At 49.1% G+C, this 24,804-nt stretch overlaps 1 protein-coding gene across 1 annotated transcript in view; it reads left to right on the forward strand.

Annotated features, from left to right (window-relative positions):
* The first annotated feature begins 1,186 nt into the window (after positions 1 to 1,186).
* TOX2 (TOX high mobility group box family member 2) overlaps positions 1,187 to 24,804 on the forward strand; it is a 114,872-nt gene continuing 91,254 nt past the window's right edge. Inside the window, exon 1 of the mRNA XM_006881540.1 lies at positions 1,187 to 1,312. Coding sequence (XP_006881602.1) covers positions 1,187 to 1,312 — 126 coding nt within the window. The remainder of the gene's footprint in view (positions 1,313 to 24,804) is intronic.

Consider the following 24,804-nt stretch of genomic DNA (forward strand, 5'->3'; position numbering starts at 1 on the left):
TTGAAAGCCCCGTGGTCAGTTCTGCTCTGCCCTCTGTGGTCACTAAGTCAGAATTGAATGGGTGACAGTGGATCTATGATGTGTGAAAACTGAGAGGACTGGGGAGGTGACCCACAGAGTGGCCAGCCGGCACTGTCCCCAAGCCCTGTCCAGACCCATGGTCCTTAGTCTGCTGGTTTCGGAGTAACGGGATGGAACCAAGCAAGAATCTTTTCCCTTTTTTTAATTCCCAACATATCACATGCCTACGGAAAAGGGGGCGGCAATAAAGGAATAAAGTAGCAACTGAAAATCCTTCTACTCCCCAAGTTAACCTCTATTAACAGGTATGTGGGGTAGTAATAACGGGGGCAGGTATATCGGAGATGGTGAGATTGGCACAGGATAGGGCAGTGTTTAGGGCTGTTGTACACAGGGTCGCTATGAGTTGCAGGTGACTCGACGGCACATAACAATAACAACAACAACGAGTATCACATTGAATATGCAGCCATCTCTCCGCATGCACACACAGGTTTACTGTGCTGAAAAAATTAGGGCCATATCTTTGGTCTGTCACACCCTGCCAGTTCCAGGTTTGCACCAGCAGCCCTTCCTCATCCCACTGTCTTCTGTAGAAAGCATGCATGGCACCGTGTTCACCTGGATCACAGGTTTGCACGTTGAGTTGCCTCTTAGTCTCCCCTCGAGCAGGCAGCATCCCTGAGCCTGCAACTGGGCCCAGGCGAGCAGGTATTTCCACAGGACCAATGCTTAGATGTCAAATTGCTGACAGGAAGGGCGGGTAAGTTTCACAGGTTGACAGGTGCCGCCAGATTTGCCTTCCACAGACCCTTCCAGCTCCGTGCTGCTCCCAGGGCCGCATGTGTAACCGGGGAAGGTGTTTAAAGCTCCAGTGATGCAGCGCTGGGCTGTATTCAGGGGCTGCCGCCCCTCCCGCTCCCCGAGACCTGGCATGGAAACCACCACCAGCGACTCTGAACACCCAGACCCAAATGAGATAGAAGATGGATTTTTAGATAGATATTAAAAAGAAGCGAAATAACAGGTTTTTCTATTTCACTTTATAGGAACGGGATGGAGGGTGGGGGTGCCAGGCCTCTAGCCAATAGAGGACCTAGACTTGTCAGGAGGGCTTATAGAGCTTGCTATTTCTGGCATTTTTTTCCCTCTTTCTCTGCTGATTATGCAGCAGAATTGCACAGAGGCTGTCGCAGGCGCGCGCTCTCATTGCCTGGGCTTCTGTGAAATGAGACTCGGGCTCCTTCTGCTTGCAAGGGGCTGGTGCATTGCAGGTGTGGGTTGGCAGAAGGTAAGCCGCGGTGTCCGGCGCCTCGTGGGTTGGAGGTGACAGGCCCCCTCATCGTGGGGCGGGGAAAGATGCCTGGGCGAGGGCAGGCCGGAGACCTGGCTCAGAGCCTGGGCAGAAGATGTTCTGAGGGTCAGGAGGCCTACGCCAAGGGATGGTTGGGCTTGGCTTGTGGGGAGCTGGCTTGGGTCCTGGTGCCCAGAGAGACCTGGGGTGGGCAGGAAGAATTCATTCCCTCCTTCATTCAGCACCCTCTTCAGTGTGCCTGGCCCATGGAGTGCTGGGATCTGGTTGATCAGATGAGCAACAGTGAGAGCAGGGAAGACGGGAGGCCTGGCAGGGAGTATCCAATTTCCCAGTAAAGCAAAGTGAACATGAGTTTACTCGTGTTCAGTTGATAATCTGCGGTGGCCAATTCTCCACTCTTGCACCCCATCCGAGATTCTGACTCTAGGACTAGATAGCGTCTCTCTCTTCCCCAGTCCCACAGCACCATCCTGCAGCATCAAAGCAGGTTTTCAAATTTGCAGTCCCTGCCAGAGACAGAGTAGCCAGTGAGCAGGGTGCATGCAGGCTGACTTCTGCTCGCTTAGGACTCTCCTGTCAACAGTGTCAGGTGTCTTCCACCACGAGATGTGGCGAAACCCCGTGAGATTGCTCACCGGTCGATGGTACAGAACAACTCACAAGTAAGCCTGTGCTTATGAAATGCCCACCCCTGGTGACAGAGAAGCAGCTGGAGGTCAGCAGGATGAGGAGGGAGAGGACCTGGCCATGGGAGGAGGGGTGAGGAGCCTCCAGAAACCCCACCAGGAGCCAAGTGTGAGCTGCTGCTTTCTTTGGGTTTTGGAGTTTAGGGGAATCAAGAAAAATTTCTCGTAAGATTTGCTGAATGCCACCTTTCCCTTTTATCAAATAGTTTTTAAAAATGACCCATTAGGATGTTCAGTTATCACCTTTTTTGTGGAAGAAATGATGGCAACAAACCAGACAGGATTTAGAATATTAAGAGCAAGAGCGCATTCTCTCTCTCTCTCTCTTTCTCATACATGTATAATAGGTTAAAGAGATTGGGTCTACAGATGCATAACTGCAGTGACACAGCCCCGCAGTCCCTGAGGGTGGATTGTCTTTGTGAGAGGAGGGCTGAGTTGGGGCGAGCCTGCATGGGCACACCCAGAGCTCTTACCTCCCCTGCTGCTCAGTATTTGTCAGTCACTGTTGGAAACCAGTTTGGTGCAGGTCCCAGAGGTGGATGCACCCTCTCGGGCCTGTGTTCCCTCATTTGGAACGCGCTGAGAGAGACCAAGAAGCAGCCACTTCCGTGCCTGCCCAGCTGACCTCCTCTCTCTCCACCCCGGGCCTGGGCATCAACCACATGTCTGCTAGAGAAGGTGTGATGGCCACCGCGGGAGGAGCTGAGCGACTCCAGTGTAACAGGTCTCACATAGGGGTTGCGTTCAGGTTGCAGATCTGCCACGTTCACTCCGTGATATAACACAAGCACTTTAAGCCTTCCAAGCCTCAGTCTCTTCATCTGGAAAATGGGATGGTGATGCCCGCGTGAAGCTCCTTCCTGGTGGTGTGATTCTAGTGTGTGTTTGTGTACACATGTATGTACACACACATACGATACCTGTCGCCTTTCTGGTATGTGGTAGAGGACGTTGAGTGAATGAGTGAACAAGTGGCTGAAAACATGAGTGTAAGTTCACACGTGCCTGTCGGTGTAACTTGGAGGACTCCCGGGTGCCCTTCAGTTGAAGGTAGCCTGTCCTGCCTTTGCCCTGGCAGCTGGAATGTGGCGCCACTGTCTACTTTCCTGTGACATACTCACCATCTCCGATAGACTCTCGCCCATGGTGACAGTCTGTGTCAGTCCATCTTGCTGAAGGTCTTTTGACAGATGCCATCAAGGCGAGTACAACTAATAGAGTGACCCTGTGAACAACAGACCTGCATCCTGTCCTGTCCTGTGCAGTCCGCAGTGTCTCTGACACGCCCATTATGGCAGTGTCACTCTGTCCTCCCATCTGGTTGACTGTCTGGAGATGTGACCTTGCGGGAGAGAGTTGGACTTGAGAAGGAGGGTGTGGGCTTGGGAAGGAAGAGTGGTTTTAGAAGGGAGGGTGTGGCCTTGGGGTGTGGCCCTGAGAGGGGGTGTGGCCATGAGCTGGAGGGTGTGTTCTTTGGGGGAGGGTGTGGCCTTGGGGGTGTGGCCAGAGATGGGTCTGTGGCCTTGAGTTGGAGGGTGTGGCCTTTGGGTGTGGCCTTGGGGGATAGAGGGACTGGCTGGACAATGGCTCTGTCTCCTGCTCCAGGACTTCCATTGAGACCAGGTTAAGACTTGACTTTGAACCATGGCTCTGTTCCTTGCTTGCTATGTGACATCAGAGAGGTCACCTCTCCTATCACAGCCAGAGTTTTCTGCAAACAGAACAAAGTATATAAAGTCTGTCAGTAGCTCCATCAGGCCAATTTGCAGCACCATAATAGACATAGAAGAGGTTGAGGTTAATAATTTTAACTTCCTTGGCTCCATAATCAATACTCTTGGCACCAGCAGTCAGGAAATCAAAAGACAAATTGCACTAGATGTCTGCTGTCAGGGACCTCTTGACAGCGCTGAGGAGCAGTGATGTCAGCCTGGAGACTAAGGTGCATCTGATCTAGGCCATGGTCTTTGTAATTCCATGCTGTACATCAGCAAGCTGCACTAAGTGACTAAGGATGACAGAAGAAGAATTGATACCTTTGGGTTGTGGTGCTGGTGAAGAGTATTGAACATACCATGGACTGCCATGAAAACAAATAGGTCTGTCTTGCAGAGGGTGAAACCAAGTTTCTCCTTGGAGGCAAGAATTTTGAAGCCCTGTCTCACATGCTTTGGGCATGTGCCCAGGAGGGACCAGTGCTTGGAAAAGGACATCATGCTTGGAAGGGTGGAAGGACAGTGAGTGCAGGGGAGGAAGACCGCGAATGAGATGGATTGACATGATAACTGGAGTAATGGGATTAGGTGTGTTGGCATTACTGAGACTGGCTCAGGACAGGGCAGGCTTCAGAGCTGTTGTACATAGGGTCGTTCTGAGTCACAGGTGACTCAACGGCACATAACAACAGCAGCACAAATGGTTAATGCACTCATCTGCTAAGAGAAAGGTTGATAATTGGATTCTACCCAGAGGTGCCTCTTGCAAATCAGCCATCAGACACCCTCCCAGAGCACAACTCTCTGACCCACATGCGGTTGCCGTGTGTCAGCACCGACTGGACACCAAGCATGCTGTTGGGCCCAGTAAATACGTGCTTCCCAGTAAATGCACACTTCCCCCTCCTGGAGAAGTGCCCGCAGGGCCTGGGTTGCGGTTGGTACCCAGAAACTGGTAGCCAGCAGTGCTCCCTGAATCCCGATGGAAAGAAAGATGGCAATGCCCTGGGGTGGCCGCCCCGTTAAATGGCCTGATCTGCTGGGGTGGCTGCTATATGGTCTTACCAGATTCTTTGTCCTCTTTCATTTCTGATTTCTTGTGATCATTCAGGCTGGTCCCACCAACACACACTCTGTACTGTGTGCTGGGAATCAGGGTGCGTGTTGGCCTCCAGAAAAGGGTGAACTTAGTTTTTGAAATTAATTCCCTTCTACTGTTACTGCACCTTTGATGACACTCCCGATGCTGCCCCCTGCAACAAACCAGTGATTAATGGAACTGAAGGCCAAGGTCAGGATACAGCGTGTCCCAAGGAGGCTCAGGACGTGAGGGCTCAAGTGCATCAGAGATGATAAATGCGGTTTAGAATAGCACAAGGTTCAGATCTGTTCATAGGGTTGCAGTGATTCATGATCGACTTGAGGGCACATAACCATAGTATAGAAGGGCAGCTTTGAAGTTCAAGGTCTCACCACGAGAGGGCTCCTCGAAAGGAAACAGAGGCCCTTTCCTTAACACACATTCCCTGCTCCCAGGCTGGGCCCTCGCCTGTCACCCTCACTTTGGGAAACTCCACTACTGCCCACCCCTTTGCTTAAGTCCCACGCCTGGTGTCATCCTTGTCTCGCTCCCCACACCTGGTCCACCTGCAAGTACTACTGACTCTGCCTTCAGGCTACATTGGTGTCCCTTCCTGCCATTATTGTCTTAACACCTAGAAGACTTCAGGAGCCTTCCCTGTACCTCCCTGCCCCCATGCAGAGAGCCCTCTGTTGAGTGGTCCCTCCTAACCTCAGGGGTCTTTTCTGATATCTGCCACATCCACACAGGAGCTGGGATGCCCATCTGCTCACACCTTTTTGCAGTTCACAAGCTGGCTTCTTCCTACTGCCCTACCGCTTCCCTGCAGCCCTAGCTCTCATGTCCCAGGATTTTGTATATATGGGCTGCTTGGTTCTGGTGCCTGTGGTCATGCACTTGGCTGGGGGTTCAAATCCACCCAGAGGCACTTTGCAAGACAAGACTCACGATCCACCCTGGAAAGATCAGCCACTGAGAACCTGTGAAGCACAGCTCTGCCCTGACGCACGAGGGCTCACCGCCAGCCAACACTGACTTGATGGCGTCGGGGGTTTTGGTCCAGATTATGTTTCCTCTAACCCCCACACCCCTGCGCATCCTTGAGGACAGCTGTCATCGCTGCCTCGCAGAAACCTCTGCGTGCCCCCTCGCTCCACCCCATCACCGTCTCCGCATCAGTGCTGCGGTGCTGAGGGTGCATGGAACCTGCTTGCTGATCCTTCATCCCCATCCCCGCTGAAAGGCTGGGTAGACACGGAGAAGCTGCTGGGGAACCACCAATGGAGGCGATAAATACAAAGAGCTCCCTGCTGAATAAGAACGCTCAGCTGTGGCTGTGTGACCTCGCTCAAGACGCCTAGCCTCTCTGAGCCTGGAGGATCATGGGTATCAACAAGGTGATGCGTGTAACACCTTTTCTCATCCTTCCCACGCGTGGGACCGTAAGAGGACTCATAACCTTAAATGACCCTCTACGTTGTTCCAAGCAGAACAACCTCACAGAGGTGCCAGGGCTGCGGCCCCCAGAATTGGGCTCAAGGGAACCTTCCATATTACCCCAAACAGGAGCAGAAGTAGCAGCATTGGGGCAGCCTGAGATGCAGAAGCCACAGGAAGGAGCTCAGAGGGAGCGGATGTCAGCTGCTCCGAGGCTCTGCTGAGGTTCTGCGGATGTGCCGCGTGGTGCAGCCCTCAGGCCTGCACTCATTGTCTCGTCCAACCACAGCATCAGATAAGGCCAGTGGAAAAAGTGCTGGCTTCCTCTCTCTGGGGAGGGTAATCTCAGTGGCATCTAAGGGGGTGTACACATGCTCGCGCGCGCACACATACACACACACACACACACACACACACACACTGTCTCTCTCTCTCTCTCAAGTTCTTCTCCAAAGCAGTTATTAATTATGTGCTCCCAGGATTAGGGGAGAAATGGCACTCTCCCCTTCCTTCACTGGCCTCTCCTACCTGTCCCCTTTGTTTGCTCTGCTTCCCCTCACTGGTCTCCTGCCTGTCCTAGGTCACACTGATGCAGTCCTACCTCAGGGCCTTTGCACAGTCTGTTCCTGCCATGCCACCTGGCATGCTGTTACCCCTACACGCCTGCTTGGCTAAGTCCTCTCCTCCTTTGTATCTTTGCTTGACTCTCACTTTTTCAATGAACTACACCAGTCAGTGCCTCTGAGTTGTGGTGTTGGAAGAGAGTACTGAATATCCTACGGACTGCCAAAAGAATCAACAGTCTACCTTGGAAGAAGGGTAACCAGCGTGCTTCTTCAAGGCAAGGATGGTAACACGTGGTCTCACATGGTGTGAGCATGTTGTCGTGAGCCAGTCTTTGGAAAAAGACGTCATACTCAAAAAGTGAAAGGTCAGAAAAGAGAGGAAGACCCTCAACACGATGGATTGACACTGACTATAACAATGGGCTCAAGTCTGTCAAAATGATGAGCATGGCACAGGGTAGCGTCAGGCTCAGAATGTTGCTTGTTGGGTCGCTTGTAGTCGCAGTCAACTTGATAGCACCTAAAAACAACAACGACAACAACACCTTGACCACCCTGTACAGATTTTCACACCCCCCCCCAGCATTCCAGATGCATCTCATCTGTTTGACTTTTCCATCTTTTTATTGCAGTCATAACCTTTTGGCAAACTATATGTTAATTAGTTATGCTCTTTTGCTGTTGGTCTTTAAAAAAGAATCCAAGCGCTGAGATCTTTATGTATTGATCACAAATGTACAGAATAGTAGCTGGTGCAAGAAGGTGCTCAGAAAGCACTTACTTTGAAAATTCTAAGCTTACCAATTTGATGAAACCTAGTGGAGCTCCCAAGACTCTGGCCTTTAGACATCACTCTGGTCTGGAATTGAACTTAACTCCCATGATTCAAGTTTCAGCCAAACAATTGACAGACCTGTGAGGTAACCCCAGTGAGGTACAGGCCTCATAGAACAGCCAGCAATGTGACATCAGAAGGAAAGCACTTGCCAAGAATTAAGCTCGGAAGGCAGGAAAGGATGCGAAAGGACACAGGAATGGTACCCACAGGCAGGAAGTGGGAAGAGGGCTGATAACATGGCTGGGATCACAATTAGTTTGTAAAACAAAATGCATCTGAATTGTTGAGTGGGAAACCAGTTTTCGCTCTAAATAACCAAACAAATCACAACAAAATGTTAAGACGATAATAATGCCCAGACAGAAAGGCAGTCTTTGAGGCCAACTCGCTGTCCTCCCAGATCTGTAATAAAGTGCCTATGTATATTGGGGGGGGGGAATTTTATATATATAAATAACAAGGAAAATAGTTGTCTAGCAGATGGGGTACACACGTGAGTAGATAGAAACCAGCCTGTCAGTCGGCAGGAGGTTAGGCTGGATTTGTTTGGGGGCTTTGTTTCAGGGCTGCAGGACAGAGGGTGGGATTATCTTGTCGTTGGATTCTGGCCCCAGGAGTCACTTGTACCAGCCAGAAGTCATCGCTGACCCTCAGGGTTATAGCTGTCTGGGAGGAAAAAACCCTGATAGCCTTTGATGCCTCACAAGGGGGACCTTGAGAGCATTTAAGAATGTATGCTTTGGAATCACATGTGTTAGGATTTGAACTCCAGCTCCACCACTTCCTTGCTGTGTGACATTAACCACTTTGTGTCTCGATTTCCTCATCTGTACATTGGAGTAGAAAACTGTCCCCATGGATGTTGACTATGAGAATTCTGTGTAATGCTTGCACAGTGCCTGGCTGGCTTTATTAAGAGTAAATAGTGATCACTCTTAAACTCATTGAGTTAGTCAGAATAGGCTGGGCTTTGCTGCGATGACAAACAGCCTCCGGAATGTTAACAGTTTATCACAACAAACCTTTCTTCTCTTACTACATGACCCCAGATGGCCAGCAGGGAAGTAGGGGGTTGAGATCTGTCCCACTGAGCCATGACTGTCTAGTGTATGGCTGGACCTCCAGGGAGAACCTGTGGGTATTTTTGTGGCTTCCACCCATGACAGCCCCACAACCCATTGTCCCCATCAAGTGACAAGTAGGGCAGAAGGCTTGTCTTCAGGTGCCTGGTAAGAGAGGAGACCTGGTGTTGGGAGCAGGTGCAGTATACCGTGGTGGTAAGACCCTCATCTGCCTTTACCTCTCACATGGGGAAACTGAGACCCTTCGTTCGTAACCTAATGAAACTCACTTGATTTAGGTTGAAAAATGGCTCCAAATATATTCAGATCCTACTTCTTACAACCTGGGAATATTGCCTTACCTGGTAAAGGGACTTTCATATATAATTAGGATCTTGAGATGGGAGATTATCTTGGGATATTTGAGATAATAGGCGATTATCTTGGGCATGCCATCAGGGGAGGCATGTCAGGATGGAAAGTGACATCATGCTGGAAAAGATAGAGGATCAGTGAAAGAGAGGAAGATTGTATGTGTTGGTGTAGTGACACAGTGACCACAACAGGAGGCGTGTATGTGTTGGAGATTGTGAGGATGGCGCAGGGCAGGGCAGGGGTCCGATCTATTATTCATAGGTCATTATATGTACTAGTTGAACTGATGGCACTAATAATAGCAACACCTGGTGGTGGTGGTTGTTAGTTGCCATCAAGTTGAGAACGACTCATAACAACCCTGTGAACAACCGATCTGAACCCTGTCCCATTCCTTTCTCCTCCTCAAGATCTCTGACACACTCCAGCCCATTGACGTAGTCGTCATGTCAGCCCACCTGGTTGAGGGTGCAATACCTGGTAGACCTGATGGAATCACATGAATGCTTAGGAGCGGGAGGCAGGAGGAGTCCACAGAGAGAAGGTGAAGTGAGGAGAGCAGAGACTGGCCAGTGCTTTGATGAACGTGAGATGAAAGAGGTGGCAGTCGGCTTCTGGAAAAATCTATAGCCGTGGAAACCTTGTGGGGCTGTTCTACTCTGTCCTAAGAAGTTGCTGTGAGAGGGAATCAATTCCGTGGCAGGGGATTTGGTTCCGGTTGATAATGGAAGATGAGGCAAACACGTATAGATAACCAACCACTGTTGTTGTTATGTGCCAACAAGTCTCATAGCGACCCTGTGTACAACAGCCCTAAACCCTGCTCTATCCTGGGCCAATCTCACTCTCTGACACACCTGGTCTTTCCTTGCAACATGTCCAGAGTATGTCAGATGAAGCTTCAGAATTCTCACCTCCTAGGAGCAGCCTTGGTTTCATCCTCTCTAGGATGAACCTGTTTGTTCTCCTAGCAGTCCATGGTATATTCAGTACTCCGGCACCACAGCTCAAAGGCATCTATTCTCCTTCTGTCATCTCTAGTCATTTTCCAGCTCTCTGATACATAGCAAGTAATTGCAAATACTGTGGCCTAGATCAGGTGCACCTTAGTCCCCAGAATGACATCCTTGCTCGTCAGTACTTAGAGAGGTCCCTGACAACCACTAGGAGCTGGAAAAGGCAAAGAAGCAGATGCTCTATGGAGCCTCCAAAGAAATTTGCCTGATGATGTCTCACCATTAATTCGATGAAACCCACAGAGTGATCAGGCCCAGTGACCCCACGTGCTTCCATCAAGGATCCCTCCATAGAGCCCGAGACAGGAGCAGAAATAGTGGCCATCAGGGCAACCTGAGGGAGAGTGTGGGGCTTTGTACCCCCCTGAGCTGAGTCTTCATTGCACCTGTTCCTGACCCAGCCCTTGTCACTCATCCCCTGTAACTGCTAGTGTGACTGGCACGTTGCCTGGCATGTCAGCAGCCTGAAAGGTTCCTGAACTTGTGAAGAAAGACATTCAAACTAGATTTGAATCCTGGCTCAGATGCTTAATACCTGTGACCTCGAGCAGCTTCCTTTACCTTTGTGAATCTCAATTTGCTCATCTGTAAAATGTGACTATCCCACCTGCACTGCAAGATTATGTGAAGAAGGAGGGAGGGCCAGTCTCCTTACAGGAGCCTCGCCCACGTGTGCCTGGAACAGAGGAATTGCATGATGCAGTTCTATATCCCCTTTCTGACACCAAAAAAGCTCTATAAACCCAACGTTGTTTTGCAAATATGTTGCAGACTCACATAGCAGCCCCCCAACCCCAGTCAGAACTGATGTGAGGTTATTGATAATCTTTATTTAGCCCAGTTATGCAGAAATTCGTACATTTTCTTGCAGAAATATGAACACATCTGATTGTAGGAGTTGCACGGACTCTTCTGTGGGCGTTATGTAACCAGTGGAATCTGCACCTCAGGCCACTTTTCAGAAATGTAAACCAACTGTTACAGAACACCTGACCTGTGGGTTCTGGCTAACGGCCTGGGAACGTGTGTGTGCGCGCGCGCGCGCGTGTGTGCGAGCTCCCGGGGGCTCGGGGAGGGGCCTGGGGCCCCGGAGTCATCAGAGTCCGAAGCCTCGTTTCCTCTCGCTTGTTCCACAGCCAGCACGCTCTCAGTCATTTGGGGTTGACTAGGGTTTGCTGGTGCAGGGGCAGAGGTGAAGGCTTGAGGCAGGCCGAACCCAGGTGTTTAAGTGTTTCTGGTTTGAATGTATAAGGGGAAATATTTTTTTGTCTTATGAATCATCAGAAAAAGAAATCAGAAGGAAGCGTGTAACCAAGGAGAGGAAATTAGGGTTTGTGCTCTGCGTGAGTCACCCCCTCTCTGACTCCTGGGTGATCCCTCTCTCTTGGCAACTTTCATTCATGTCAGTGATGCTCAGCTGTCTCCTGGAAACCGCACCGGGGCTCGTTCTGCCTTCAGACCTGCCTCCCTTCTTAGCCAGTGGCATTCAGTTTAAAATAAAGCCACACTGATTTAATGAGTGTTGCTTTATTGCATGTTTTCTTCTTACTACCCAGTCCCTACTTAGAGCTCTGATCTGGTCTCTGACTCCCAACAACAGCTTCTCACTGCTGACTTCTTGGGCAAACTTCAGTCTTTTATCTTCACCAGCCCATTCTGAAGCCTGAAACGAGAGGTTTGTTGTTGTTTATTTGGTTTTTAAAAATAAAATTTTTATCATATGTTGGTTTGCTTACAAAGTTCATATACATTGTTTTTCACACCATTGTTATTGTTTGTTGTTGTTGTGTGCCATCGAGTCACTTGCGACTCATAGTGACCCTATGTACAAGAGCCCTAAACCTGCTCTGTCCTGTGCCAACCTCACTGTCTCTAAAACAGTTACTCCCATTACTCCAGTCACTGAATAGATCCATCTCATCGAGGGTCTTCTTATTTTGTGCTGTCCCTCCATCCTCCCAAACATGATGTTCCTCTCCAAGAAATTGTCCCTCCTGGCAACACGCCCAAAGTATGTCAGATGTAGCTTCAGAATCCTTGCCTCCAAGGATTAGCCCGGTTTCACCCTCTTCAGGACAAACCTGTTTGTTCTCCTAGCAGTCCATGGTATATTCAACACTCTTCTCCAGGACCACAGCTAAAAGGCATCAATTCTATTTCTATCCTCCCTAGTCACTGACCAGCTCTCCGACGCAGAGCACGCAGTTGTAAAGACTATGGCTCTGATCAGGCACACCTTAGTCTCCAGCCTGACATCATTGCTCTTCAGTCTTTCCCATTTCCTGTACTCATCCTTCGCTCTACCCATCAAATTGTCCAACCCTATGATTACCTCCCCCCACACACACACACATCCTCACCCCTCTCCTCCTACCCTCCCCCACCTGTGGTCCTCATACATGTTTTACTACTTATCTTTCTATTTCTACAATAATGGTATTTGTTCTTAAGGGACTGAGTTAGCATAATGCTCTCCATTCCCTCCCAAGTTAGGCAGTGATTTTCAGACTCATTGCTCCTGCGTTCTGCGTAGTATTTTTGTGTGAACGTACCGTAATTTCACAATCTGTTTGGTTGTCAGAGGCCTGTTTTTAAAATGCAGTCTCCTTTCTGGGCTTCAGTCTGCACTTCTCAGTGAAGCCTTCCACACCGCATCGTAACAATAAGCCCTGATGTTCTGTCATATCCCCACTCAGTGAACAAGCCCTACTCTGCAGCTCCAGGCCCTGCCCTGCAGCTCACCTGCCCCTGGCTGTCCTCATACTCCATCCCCATCCCCTTCTCCCTTCACCTGGAAAATCCCACTCATCCTGCCCGTCTGTCTGCTGGGAAACATACTCCTCCATGAAAACTTTTGATACACCCCTTCTTTTAAGAAAGGAAGCCTGGTAGTGTAGTGGTTAAAGAATGGGGCTGCTAATTGAAAGGTTGATGGTTCAAATCCACCAGCCACTCCAGGGGAAAAAGATGGGCTGTACGGATTTGCACCTTTGCACCTTTGGAAATCCTCGGAGGCAGTTCTGCTCTACACTGTGGGGTCATTATGAGTCAGATGAGAGAATGATGGGTTGGGTTTGGTCTCTGGGAAAAACCCAAGTTGCCTTTGAGTCAGCTCAGCTCTAGAGCAACCCTGTAGGTATCAGAATAGAAATGGGCTCCTCAGGTTTTCAGCGGCAGATTTTTCAGAAGTAGATCACCCGACCTTTCTTCTGAGGCATCTTTAGATAGACTCAAACCTCCAACCTTTATGTTAGCAGTTGAGTGCATTAACCATTTGCTCTACCGAGGAACTGCCATAAGCCATGGGCTCTCATTCTACTTGTTACTCCCTATTGTAATTCATGATGGTCCCCCTCCCCCTCGGCCAATAGACAATAAGGTTCAGGAGGACAAAGGTTATATCCACCTATATCACGGATGTGTATCACTGATGCCATCCCCAGAATGAAAGACAAAGGCTTATGTTATGCAGAACTGGTGTACTTGTGACAGACACCACCCCTTTCCAGCAGGCTACAGACTGTTTCTCATGTCAGCAGTAATGTGAAATATACCAGTTTCATTGTAATAGGTTTGTTTCCGTAAGCAGTGCTCTGTTGCCATTGAATGGAGTGAATGTTTCCCTCTATCTGGTTCTTGGTATATCGCTTTCTTGCATGACTTTTCCTTTCTCTGTCTTGGCGTCTTGCTTTTTGTTTAATTTGACGGAGCCAGTTCTACATTGTGTGTATTAACTGTCTCATAGTGGGTGCTGATATTTTCTTAGTCTGATGTCCTTTTCATTTTGGTTTTATTATGCTTCCTGCTGCAGACGACGTTAATGCATATATATTCGAATCTGTCAATCTTTCTCCCTTCATGATTGCTTCAGGGGCTGAGGAAGTTATCCTGCCTGCACGGATCTGATAAACATTCTGTTCTGTTTTCTGATCATTTCCCTATAACCTGACTTTTTGCACTTAACTCTTTAGTCCATGCGGGGTGCTGTTCGATGGTGGCTTGCAGCAGGTACCTAGTTCAAGTACAGTGGTGCTAAACAGGAGCAAGATAACCTTGTTATCCTCATTATGTTTATTAAATAATTGGCCTTTGTCTCTTGTTTACAAAGAGAAAGACAAAATACGGTAGCTGTTGTTGGCATGAGCTCCAGAAGAGTTAAGATTCCAGCTCTCTAGCTGATTGGCCCTTAGCCATGTTGCTTAAATTGTCTGAACTTCTCTTCTTCTCCAAGACAGAGTAATAATATCTCCCTTACGGTGACCTAGAGGTAAGGAGCTGTATTGTCAACCCAAAGGCAGGTGGTTCAAATCCACCAGCCGCTTCATGGGAGAAAGACGGGCAGTCTCTTCCTGTGTGATTTATAGGTTCTGAAAACTCGCTGTAGGGTCAGCTGTGAGTAAGTTCTGATTCAGTGGCACCCAACAACATAAAGGATTGTTAGCATGATTAAGTTGAAATATATGAAGCACCTAATGGGTGACTGTTAGTCTCTCCTTGCCCAGAACAAGGAGAACAGACAAGCAAAAAATGCATAGAAACAAATAGTCCAAAGGACTCTTGTCTGAGAGACATGAAGCCAGTGAGATCAGAAGAATTAGATGATGCCCGACCACCAGTGATGACTGCTCTAAATGAGGTCCCTATAGAAGGTTCTGGATACTTTAGAGGGGAAATGTGAAACAAAATGACAGAGTTTGAAAATGGCCAGGCTCACTGGTCTAATAGAAACTGGTGGACCCTTAAGATTATGTCCCTTAGTCAGCCTTTGAGACTAGAACTGAACTCACCCCTGTGGGTCAATGCTCACCCAAACTATAGACAGGCCTCCAAGGTGAACCATGATGCTAGGGAGAGACCCACTCTCAAGAACCACCAACCATCTGAGGTCAAACAGGCATCTATCTGCACAGTGATAAAGTTCGGAGAGCAGGAAGGGGTCGGGCAGAAGGGGTCCTCAAAATGACAGTCACAGAGCACAATAGACAAGAGCATGGTGACATTGTGGGTAAGTTAGTTACAGTCAGAGAGCAACATGCATAGTAATGTTGAATGGAGAACCCATCTGCTTGGAAAGGTTTCATCCAGGTCACAGCGGCAATAATAAAAAGCACTGAACAGGATACCTGGCACATGCAAGTGCCTGTCTTTCTCTCTCTCTCTTTCTTTCTCTCTCCCACCCTTTCTTTTTCTCTCCCTTCCTCTCTTCCTCCTTCCTTCCCTCCCTCTCTCCCTCCCTCTCCCCTCCTTCCCTCCCTCCCTCTCCCCTCCCCTTCTCCTTCCCCTCTCTCTTACTTTCTTTCTTTTGCAAACAAATGCAGTCACGTTAATAACAAGAATCAAAGTGCAATTATATGAAAAACCGCTTCTTTACATTTACATTATTTTTTATTGTCTTTACTTGTAAGGTGTTGAAGGTGGGACCTACTCACGAATCTTCTTTCTCATGGTGGAATAAGATACATAATGTTCTGGAGTGCTGATCACTTTGAACTTATGGTTCATCCAGACGAACTTACGAGCAGTGGGAGGTTTTGGTGTTGGTGGACCATCGGTCGTACAGTGAAGCCAGCAGTGCCATTCAGGGGCACCATGCTTCCATCCGCATCCCAGAGCCCGTTTCTGCCATTCTTTTTGGGACTATATATATAAGCCATCGGTGACGGCCAGAAAACTGCTTATTGTCTTCAGTTCCCATTTTCATCTTTATCCTCCCCTGTAATGTACTGAGAAAACTCTTTTTTAAAATTTTTTTTTTATTATTTTTACGTGTACCATCAAATCAGATCTGACTGGTACAGGAGAAGATTGTCACCTCCTTCTCCAGCAGAGCATCTGGTGGATTTGAACCGTGTACCTCTGGGATTGCAGTGCAGCGTCTTGCCAGTAGGCCACCAGAGCTCCCATCTGAAGAAAACTCTTAAATAGTCGTGAAGGCCACTATGGCCACTGATTGGCTGCAGCCCATGTTTCTGTAAGTTTTTTGTAAGTTGCTTTCATGGTTAAAATAATCATTCTGGATCTATCTTGAAATACAATGACTAGGGATGATAGAAGGAGAATGGATGCTTTTGAGCTGTGGTGCTGGAGAAGAGTACTGAATATACCGTGGACTGCCAGGAGAACAAGCAGGCTCGTCCGGTTACTGTTCTCATCAAGCTCGGTCTGACTCGTGCCGACCTTATGAGGGTGCCTGGTCCCGTGCCATCTGCATGCATCTTGCTGTGTTTGAGTCCACTGTGTGGCCATTGTGTCAGTGCATCTAACTGAGGGTTTCGTTTGCCTTCTCTGGCCCCGTGCTTTGTCAGACACCATGTCCTTCTCCAGGGACCTGTCCCTTTTGATGAAGTGTGCAGAGAAAGTCAGCCCAAGTCTCCAGTAGTATTCTGTGTGATTCACAGTGTTTGTGCTACCAACTCAAAGATATACAGTTCGAATACACCACGGGAGAAAGCTGAGCGGTCTCCTCCTCTGCGATTAGCCCCCTCTTAAAACCTGCTGCAGGCTCAGCTATGGGTAGGTTCCAACTCGATGCTACGAAACGACAGCAATCTTTGAAAGTAGCTTGTGAGGCCTTTTTGCCTCCTCTGTGCTTCTCTGATGCAGGAGCAGAAATAGTGGCCATCAGTCTGCCCCCTGTGAGTGATCCGGTTGGTATTTAAAATGCTAGTGGCATCATTTCCAGGATTATAGCAAAACTTACGGCACCACTGAATAGGAAAGTGTCAGGTGAGGGGTGGTTTTCCCCTGTAATTGGGTATAATTCTGTTCCCTTCTCTGCTGTGTCACTGATTTGCATGGCTCATTTTGTGTCATTGTTACAGTACTTTGGTACTCTGCTGAATGTTTAATGCTCTGGTTGAATCTCTCCTGTGATGCTTTTAGGAACACGGCTTTCAGTCTCTCCCTTGCCAGGCTTAGACCCAGGCATACTATACACTACATACAACGAGAGCAACTCATTGCCATCAAGGCAGAACCTACTCACAGCTGACCCTCCAGTGGGTTTTCTGAGGCTGTAAACCACACAGAAGGATACTGCCCCTCTCTCTCGCAAGGAGCAATTGGTGGATTCAAACTCCCTGCCTTTGGGTTAGCAGTGCAAATCCCTACCACTTGGCCACCTTAGCCCATGGCAATGACCTATAGACACCTTAACACCAACACAACCACCACCACCAGTTCTCTCAGCCTCCCACGTACTAGCCTTAGGCTCATTCTATTGTTGTTATTTGCTGTCAAGTTGTTTGCGACCCTTAGCGGCCCTATGTACAACAGCTCTGATCCCTGCTCTGTCCTGTGCCAACCTTACTGTCTCTGACACACCTACCCCCATGACCCCAGTCACTGAATTAATCCATCTCATAGAAAGCCTTCCTCTCTTGTGCTGTCCCCTCACCCTCCCAAGCATGATGTCCCTCTCCAAGGACTGTTTACTCCTTGCAACATGCCCAAAGTATGCCAGACAAAGCCTCGGGATCCTTGCCTCCAAGGAGCAGCCTGGTTTCATCCTCTCTAGGGTAAGCCTATTTGTTCTCCTGTGATATATTCAATACCCTTCTCCAGCACCACACCTCAAAAGCATCACTTCTCCTTCTTTCATCCCGTCATTATATTTCAGGATAGATCCAGATGACTATTTTAACTATGAAAGCAACCCCATTTTTCCTCATCTTTTAATCTCTGGCATAGTAGAGCATATAATCATTTGATTCAAAATGTCCCATGCCGGTCCATCTCATTTCACCAAGACCTAGTATGTCAATATTTATGTGTTCCATTTCTTTCGTAACAATGTCCAATTTTCTCACATTTATGCTTCTCACATTCCACATTCCAATCACTAACTAGTGTCTGCTTACAACTGTTCCTCCTTATTTGTGTTTCCATATTTGAGGGCTCAGCCTCAGTTTCCATATCTTCTAATCCAAGTGTGCTCTATTATACATAGGAATTTTGAAGCCCTGTTATTTTGGAAGTGGATGGCCAATCCTTCTTCCTAGTCTGTCTTATGCTCAGGTTTAGAATAGTATCTGACAGGCAAGCATTCTACTGGTGGTGGTGGTGGTGGTGGTGGTGGTGGTGGTTGTTAAGTGCCGTCAAGTTGTAGACGACTCATAGTGACCTTGCGAACGAAAGACCTGAACACTTGTATAAATTTCATCGTTTCTCAAAGTTGATAGTTTCTGGAGGCAAATCATTTCAGAAGTGGATGCCACTCCTGCTTCCAAGCTCATTTTAATCAGGGAGCTCCACCAAACACTGTCCACCATGGGTAACTATTATCACATTTGACACATCAGTGTCACAGTGTTCAGCATCACAGCAACCTCGAGTTACCTCTGCACAGCAAATAGACAGACCAGTGCTATACCACTTAGAAAAATGTTTGACCAAAAACAATTAAAACCAGGCCTGAGGGCTGCAGATTAAAATCACCCACCTTTGGCTTGATAGCATCACTTTCTGTCCACTAGGTCAACTGAGTTCTATGTTGTTGTTAAGTGCCGTCGAGTTGTAGACGACTCATAGCGACCCTATGAACGAAGGACCTGAACACTTGTATAACTTCCATCGTTTCTCCAAGTTCATAGAGTAGGTTTTCATTAACTGCTCTCACCTGGCCAGGCCCCCATTAGTGCCTCATCACTAATCCAGATGTCATCAGTGTGGGGGTCCCTGGGCTCCCCTGAGAGACGCTTCTGTGTCCTAGGACCACTATGAGCCTGGCACGTGAGTGGATACCTCCTCAGTGCTCACAGCAGGGTTTGGGGAAGGCTGGGATGCCTGCTACACCCTTGGACTTTGAAAGTAACCAAGTTAAATCTGACTTCTCGGCACGAGATCGCAGGAGTGGACCCTATTGTGGTAGTGACTGTGGGTCAGCCTCCAGCCTTGGTCTCAGTTCCTCCGGCAGGATGCTGAGACAATCTCTGAGCCTCTGTCAGCCTCGAGGCTCAGTGTTTGTGTGTTTCTGGTGAAGAGGAATGAGAATAACTCCTCCTACTGTGTCTTGGAATGCTTTGCTTTCTCTTTTTTTTTCTTGGGGAGAAAAGCCCCCTGAACCCAGAGCCTTAGTTTCATCCTTACTCTTGTTCTGCAGGGCCTCCAGGGAGAACCCATATCTGGAGTCTGGGAAGCTCAGAGGAAGGAACAGAAAGGTGACCCTCAGTCTAGGTAGGCAGCAGGGGTGCAAGGGCGAACTAGCATTTTGTAGGGCCAGGCAGCACACGCATCCCCACCAGCACTCCGGGCAGCCCTGAGGTGTTGAAAGTTTCATTCCCCTTTGACAGAAGATGAGCCTGAGGGGCAGAGAGGTGAGTTTGCTGCTGTTGTCACACAGAGGCTAGGAGCCAAGCCAAAGCTGCATTGCTCCTTCCTGCGTGCTGTCTCCAAATCCGAAGATGGCTTTTTAATGAGACACTTAAAAACGTAATTCAGTGTTTACAAATACCATTTCCTGTGCTATCTGGTACTGAAAGAAGGAAGTGAACTTGGTACTTGAGCTGTTAAGATTTTGGGGTCAGATGCACAAGTGCCACGTTCAGGTGACCTAGAAACCCTTTCTAGGTCAAATTACAATTTCAAAAGGATTTTTTTTCTTTTCTTTCTTTTTCCCCCTCTAACCGCCCCTCCACCCCCCTGATTGAACGCTGTAGCTGACGTATTTCCCCTGCAACAATGCAAGCCCTTTCTGGCGTGATTGAGGGCTTGTTTTGTAAGCTGGGGAGAAAATATCTTTGGAATCATCTGCTGCTCATTGTTCCCACTCGCTCCCTCCACACCACAGTCCCACCCAGCACACGCTCATGTGGCCTTTAGTTAATTGGCTTTGGCAAGAATCCGTCTTGGGACCTGTTCCCAACCACTTGGATGATAGATGATTATCAGGCAGAAATATTGGCAGCACCAGGCTTGAGGCTTGAGGCCACTGACCGCAGTCCAGTCGCTGGGGAGAGGGCAGGAGTTGGACAGCTTCATGCCTTTGCGAGGAAACTGCATCGAGCCCCAGAAGTCCTTTGACTGTGCTCCTAAAAGAGACTTCCTGGATTTGAGTCCCAGCTCCGCCACTCTTACTTATGTGACCTCAGGCAGGTGACTTGACCTTGTAACAAGTTAGCTGCCTTCAGGTTGACCTCTGACTTATGACCTGATGCCCCACAGAATGAAATGCCCAGTTCAGGTCAGAGAGTTATTGCCGGTTGATGTTTAAAGTAGTTCGCCAGGCCTTTCTTCCTCATCTGTCTCAGTCTAGGAGCTCTGGCCAGACCTGTTCAACATCATGGCAACACTCAGGCCTCCACTGACAGATGAGAGGGCTAGGTATGACTGTCATTGGCCAGGAATGCAGGTCTGCTAGTTGGAAGGTGAAAACTCTTACCATTGAGCTGCCACTCCCCCTCATTAGTGTTACTTGGCCTCAATGTCCACACCTGTAAATTGGGAGCCTTGTTACGGCCTGGCAGAATCTGTGAGGATTCTGAGTAATGTTTGCCAAGCCATGGAGAGGGCCTGGCTCACCGTGAACACCCTGTGAATGCTGCGTGAATCAGCTAGAGTTCATGCATGGTCGTACCTTCAGTAGGCACTGTCCTTCACTGCCAAGACCCCCCCCTGGAGACCAGGGCTCTCTTCCACCAGCTGTCCCATCATCTCTGAGCCAAGCCTCTCTCTGAGGTTGTCCATGATGGACAAGAGATGTCTTGCCCAGTGTTCCACAGCTTCCCCGGTCCAGCCTGGACCTATTGGCTTCCTGGCATGTGAATACTATGAACCCGTCTCCCCGTCCAATCTTCCTTCCCTCACTCTCCTTCCATGCTCAGTTATACATGAACACCCTTCAGAGTCTGTTTCCAGGGAACCTGCCCTAAAGCAGTAGGAACTTTCCAGTTAATGAATTCTGTTATAGGGTTCACGTTTATTTCACTTGCATGCATCCATAGGAGTTCTCTGAGATATTTTCTGGGGGTTCTCCAGCAGCCCTTCTTCTCTGGGCGTACACACATTTGCACACCCTAGTCATGCATACTGAGGGTCCTGCCAGGATGTTGCAGGGGGCTCGGTGCCTCCAAGGTGCCTCTTCAGGTGGGAAAACAGTCTAGCTCCTGGGAGAGCTGAACAGCCAAGAACTGACCTAAAAGTGAGGGGCTGGGGAGGCCTCACCCAACCGCCCTTCCCTGTGCCAAAGAGGAAAGTGGCCCAGGGATGGGAAGGCCTTGCTCAAGGTCACGCAGTACCAGGAGGCCTCTCCTTTCAGCCCTGGAAGGGACGGAGCCTTGGCAGTGCGGGAGGCTGGGCTGGGCTGAGTTAGACTTTAAGTTTTTGTTGCAAATGCTTGAGAAGCCTCATAGGAGAGAGGCATGGAGTTCACATGGGAGAGAAGGAAGGCCAAGTGAGAGCACAGAACCTGAAAGACCTGGGGAAGACAGGACTGTAGGATGGGGGTGTGTGTGTGTGTGTGTGTGTGTGTGATGTATGTGTGCGTATGCGTGCACCAAGTTGGAGGCCCATTGGACAGAGGGAGGTGGTGAAAGGCCTTGAATGGCATGGAATTTGAACCCTTCCCAGTGAGGAGATGCGACTTGAAGGAGAATGACCAGGACAGAACCACACAGGAACTAGATGGCTCCTCCAGAAGATTGGGCTGGACAGAGATGTTGCCCGCTTTCGTGTGAGGGACTGGAGTGGGGAGGAGAGGACAGAGACAAGCACCACGTCTGGACAAAATCCCTCAGGGCCAGGAACATGGGTCCCCAACTCAGCTCGCTTCCCTCTCCCAGAGAGAGAGGTGTCGGAGCCAACTTACAAGTGACTTAGGAGACGCTTGGGAATTGCAAGTGGGACTGACTGGGAACGCTCACGCTGGCCCTCCTATGACAGAAGCCATGTGGAAGGCCACCAAAGTCAATAGTCCAGTCGACTGGGCTCCCAGCTCTGCCCCTTGGACAGCCTTGGGGACCACAGCCCGACCTACTTCTCAGCCCAGCCCAGCCCAGCCCCACCCCCTCCGCAGGCAGCGTCTGCAGCCCCCATGGAACCATTCCCCCTCACAGCGGCCAAATGAAAATGTTTGTTGAAAACAGCATGTGCATAATTAAAGCTTAATGAGCGCTTGTCTGTTTGGAATGTGCAATTAGATTTATAATCGGGAAGGGGAGCAAGCTCCAAATGGCTTTAAATGGAGTTGAGAGGGAGAAGAATTTTTGCCATAAATCTAGGGGTAATGTAGGTGGTGAGAGCTGCTCACAGCAGCCCATGGGGAGAGACTCAGGCCCGCGGGTAGCTGTGCCCTGCCCATCAGGCCACCCTGCCTGCCAGGCCCTCCGGCGGCTGCAGCTGTCCAGTGCCCTGCGGGGTCACTCGCTGGTGGTCTTGGAGGCCTGTCTGCCCTGGGTTGGCCAGGGACTCCAGTTCTCTCCTCCCGTCTGCAGGCCATGACTGGAGCCAACCGTGGGGAGATGAGGGCCTGGTGTGGAGGCCAGCTGCCCCCGGTGACTTGGCCAGGCAAGGAATCTGGCAGCGTCTCCCTGCTTAACCCCAGCCTGCCAGCTGGTGTCAGGGCAGAGCACTGGCCTGGGAGGTGACTGTATTTAGAACCCCGGCTGTATCCCAGCATGCAATTCTCAGCACAGAGTAGGGCCCCAGTTGACATTTGTTGAGTTAATGAATGCCTCAACACCATGCTGCCCTTAGACAAGTCACTCCCTCACTGTGGGCGTATGTTTCTGAGCCACTGTCCTGAAGAATTGGATTCCGCTGTTGCTGATGTCTTGCTACAGTGGTAGGCAGGTTTCAGTGGCCCTTGCAGACTTAGGTAGACCAGGAAGAAAAGCCTGGCTAACTGCTTCTGAAAATCAGCCAGTGGCATCCCATGGGTCACCTCGTGGGGAAGGCACAGGACCAGGCAGCATTCTGCCGTCTTGTGTGTGATGATCATCATTTGTTGTTGCGAGGTGCCCTCCAGTCGACCACAGTGCCCAGCAACCCTGTGAGCGGAACTGAACTTGCTCCGTTCTGCACTGTCCTCCTCTCTGGTGGGTTTGAGCCCCTTGTCACCAACCCTGTGTTGATTCATCTTGTTGAAGCTCTTCCTCTCTTCCTCCAACTCTTCACCTTTCCCAGCATGATGCTCTCTCTTTTCCAAGGCCTGGTCCCTCTTGACAACATGCCCAAAGCGTGTGAGACGACGTGTCACCATTCACCATCCTCACCTGTAAGGGGCACACCTTGGTTATCCTTCCTCAGCAGCCCATGGGACATTCAATACTCCTTTCCAGCACCACAGTTCAAAGGCATTGATTCTTCTTCAGTCTTCTTTGTTTATATTCCAACTTTCAGGTGCATAGGAAACAATTGAGAATACAACGGCTTGGGTCAGGCATACCTTAGTTTTTAAACCCACATCCTTAACTCTGGCACTTTGGAGAGGCCGGACAGCAGGAGTCCCCAGTGCGGCACATCTTTGGAGGTCTTGGCCAGCTGCTGTCATCAGTGCTGATTCGGAAGCAAGGAAAGTGAAATGATTGACAGCTTCAATCTTTTCTCCATCCATCTTGACGTTGCTGATTGGTCCAGTGGTGAGGGTTTTTGTTTTCTTGATATTGAGATATAATCCACATTGAAAGCTGTAGTGTTTGATATTCAGCAGCAAGTGCTTCACATCTTTATGTTCGGCAAACAAGCTTGTGTCATCTGCATAACACAGGTTGTTGATGAGTCTTCCTCCAGTCCTGACACTAAATTCTTCTAACAGTCCAGCTATCTGAAGCCATCATTAATGACAGGCTAATGTGCACTCGTCATTGCCAAGGTCCACGTCTGCTACACAGCCCTGATGTTGCGGGTCCAGGTACCACAGAGCTCTCTATGGATCTGGACCAGGCCTTGAGACTTCCCTTGAGGAGGGAATGTGAGAGAAGCCATGAAGAACCACATCTGGAGCTAAGAGCAGACAGACCCGCACACACACCAGCACTGTCCAACAGAAAAATGGAGCGAACGACCTATGGGATTCTAAACTTCCTGGTAGCTACTATCCAAACAGTGAAAGGAAATCGGTGAAAGCCACTTTTAAAATGTATCTTAATTAACCCGGTAGATTAAAAACATTATCATTTCAACATGTTGTTGTTATGTACCATCGAGTCGCTTGTGACTCATAGTGACCCTATGTACAAGAGCTCTAAACGCCGTTCTATCCTGTGCCAACCTCGCCATCTCAAACACATTCATTCCCACGACTCCACTCACAGAATCGATCCATCTCATCGAAGGTCTTCCTCTCCTGCACCGCCCTTCCACTCTGCCAAACATGATGTCCCTCTCCAATGACCAATCCCTCCTTTGCAACATGCCCAAAGTATATCAGACGAAGCTTCAGAATCCTTGACTCCAAAGAGCATTCCGGCTTCTCCCTCTCCAGGACAAACCTGTTTGTTCTCCTAGCAGTCCATGGTATATTCAGCACTCTTCTCCAGCACCACAGCTCAAAGGCATCAATTCTCTTTCTCTCATCCCTATTCACTGTCCAACTCTCTGACGCATAGCACATAATTGCAAAGACTATAGCCCCAATCAAGCTCACCTTAGTCTCCAGTCTGACGTTGTTGCTCTTCAACATATCAATATAAAAATTATTGATAATACATTTGAGAGGGTGTTTTGGTTTTTGTGGTTGGTCAACGTCTCGGATA

Source organism: Elephantulus edwardii, unplaced genomic scaffold (genome assembly GCF_000299155.1).
Source record: "Elephantulus edwardii isolate Elephantulus edwardi_28Jun2011 unplaced genomic scaffold, EleEdw1.0 scaffold00015, whole genome shotgun sequence".
NCBI classification, from domain to species: domain Eukaryota; kingdom Metazoa; phylum Chordata; class Mammalia; order Macroscelidea; family Macroscelididae; genus Elephantulus; species Elephantulus edwardii.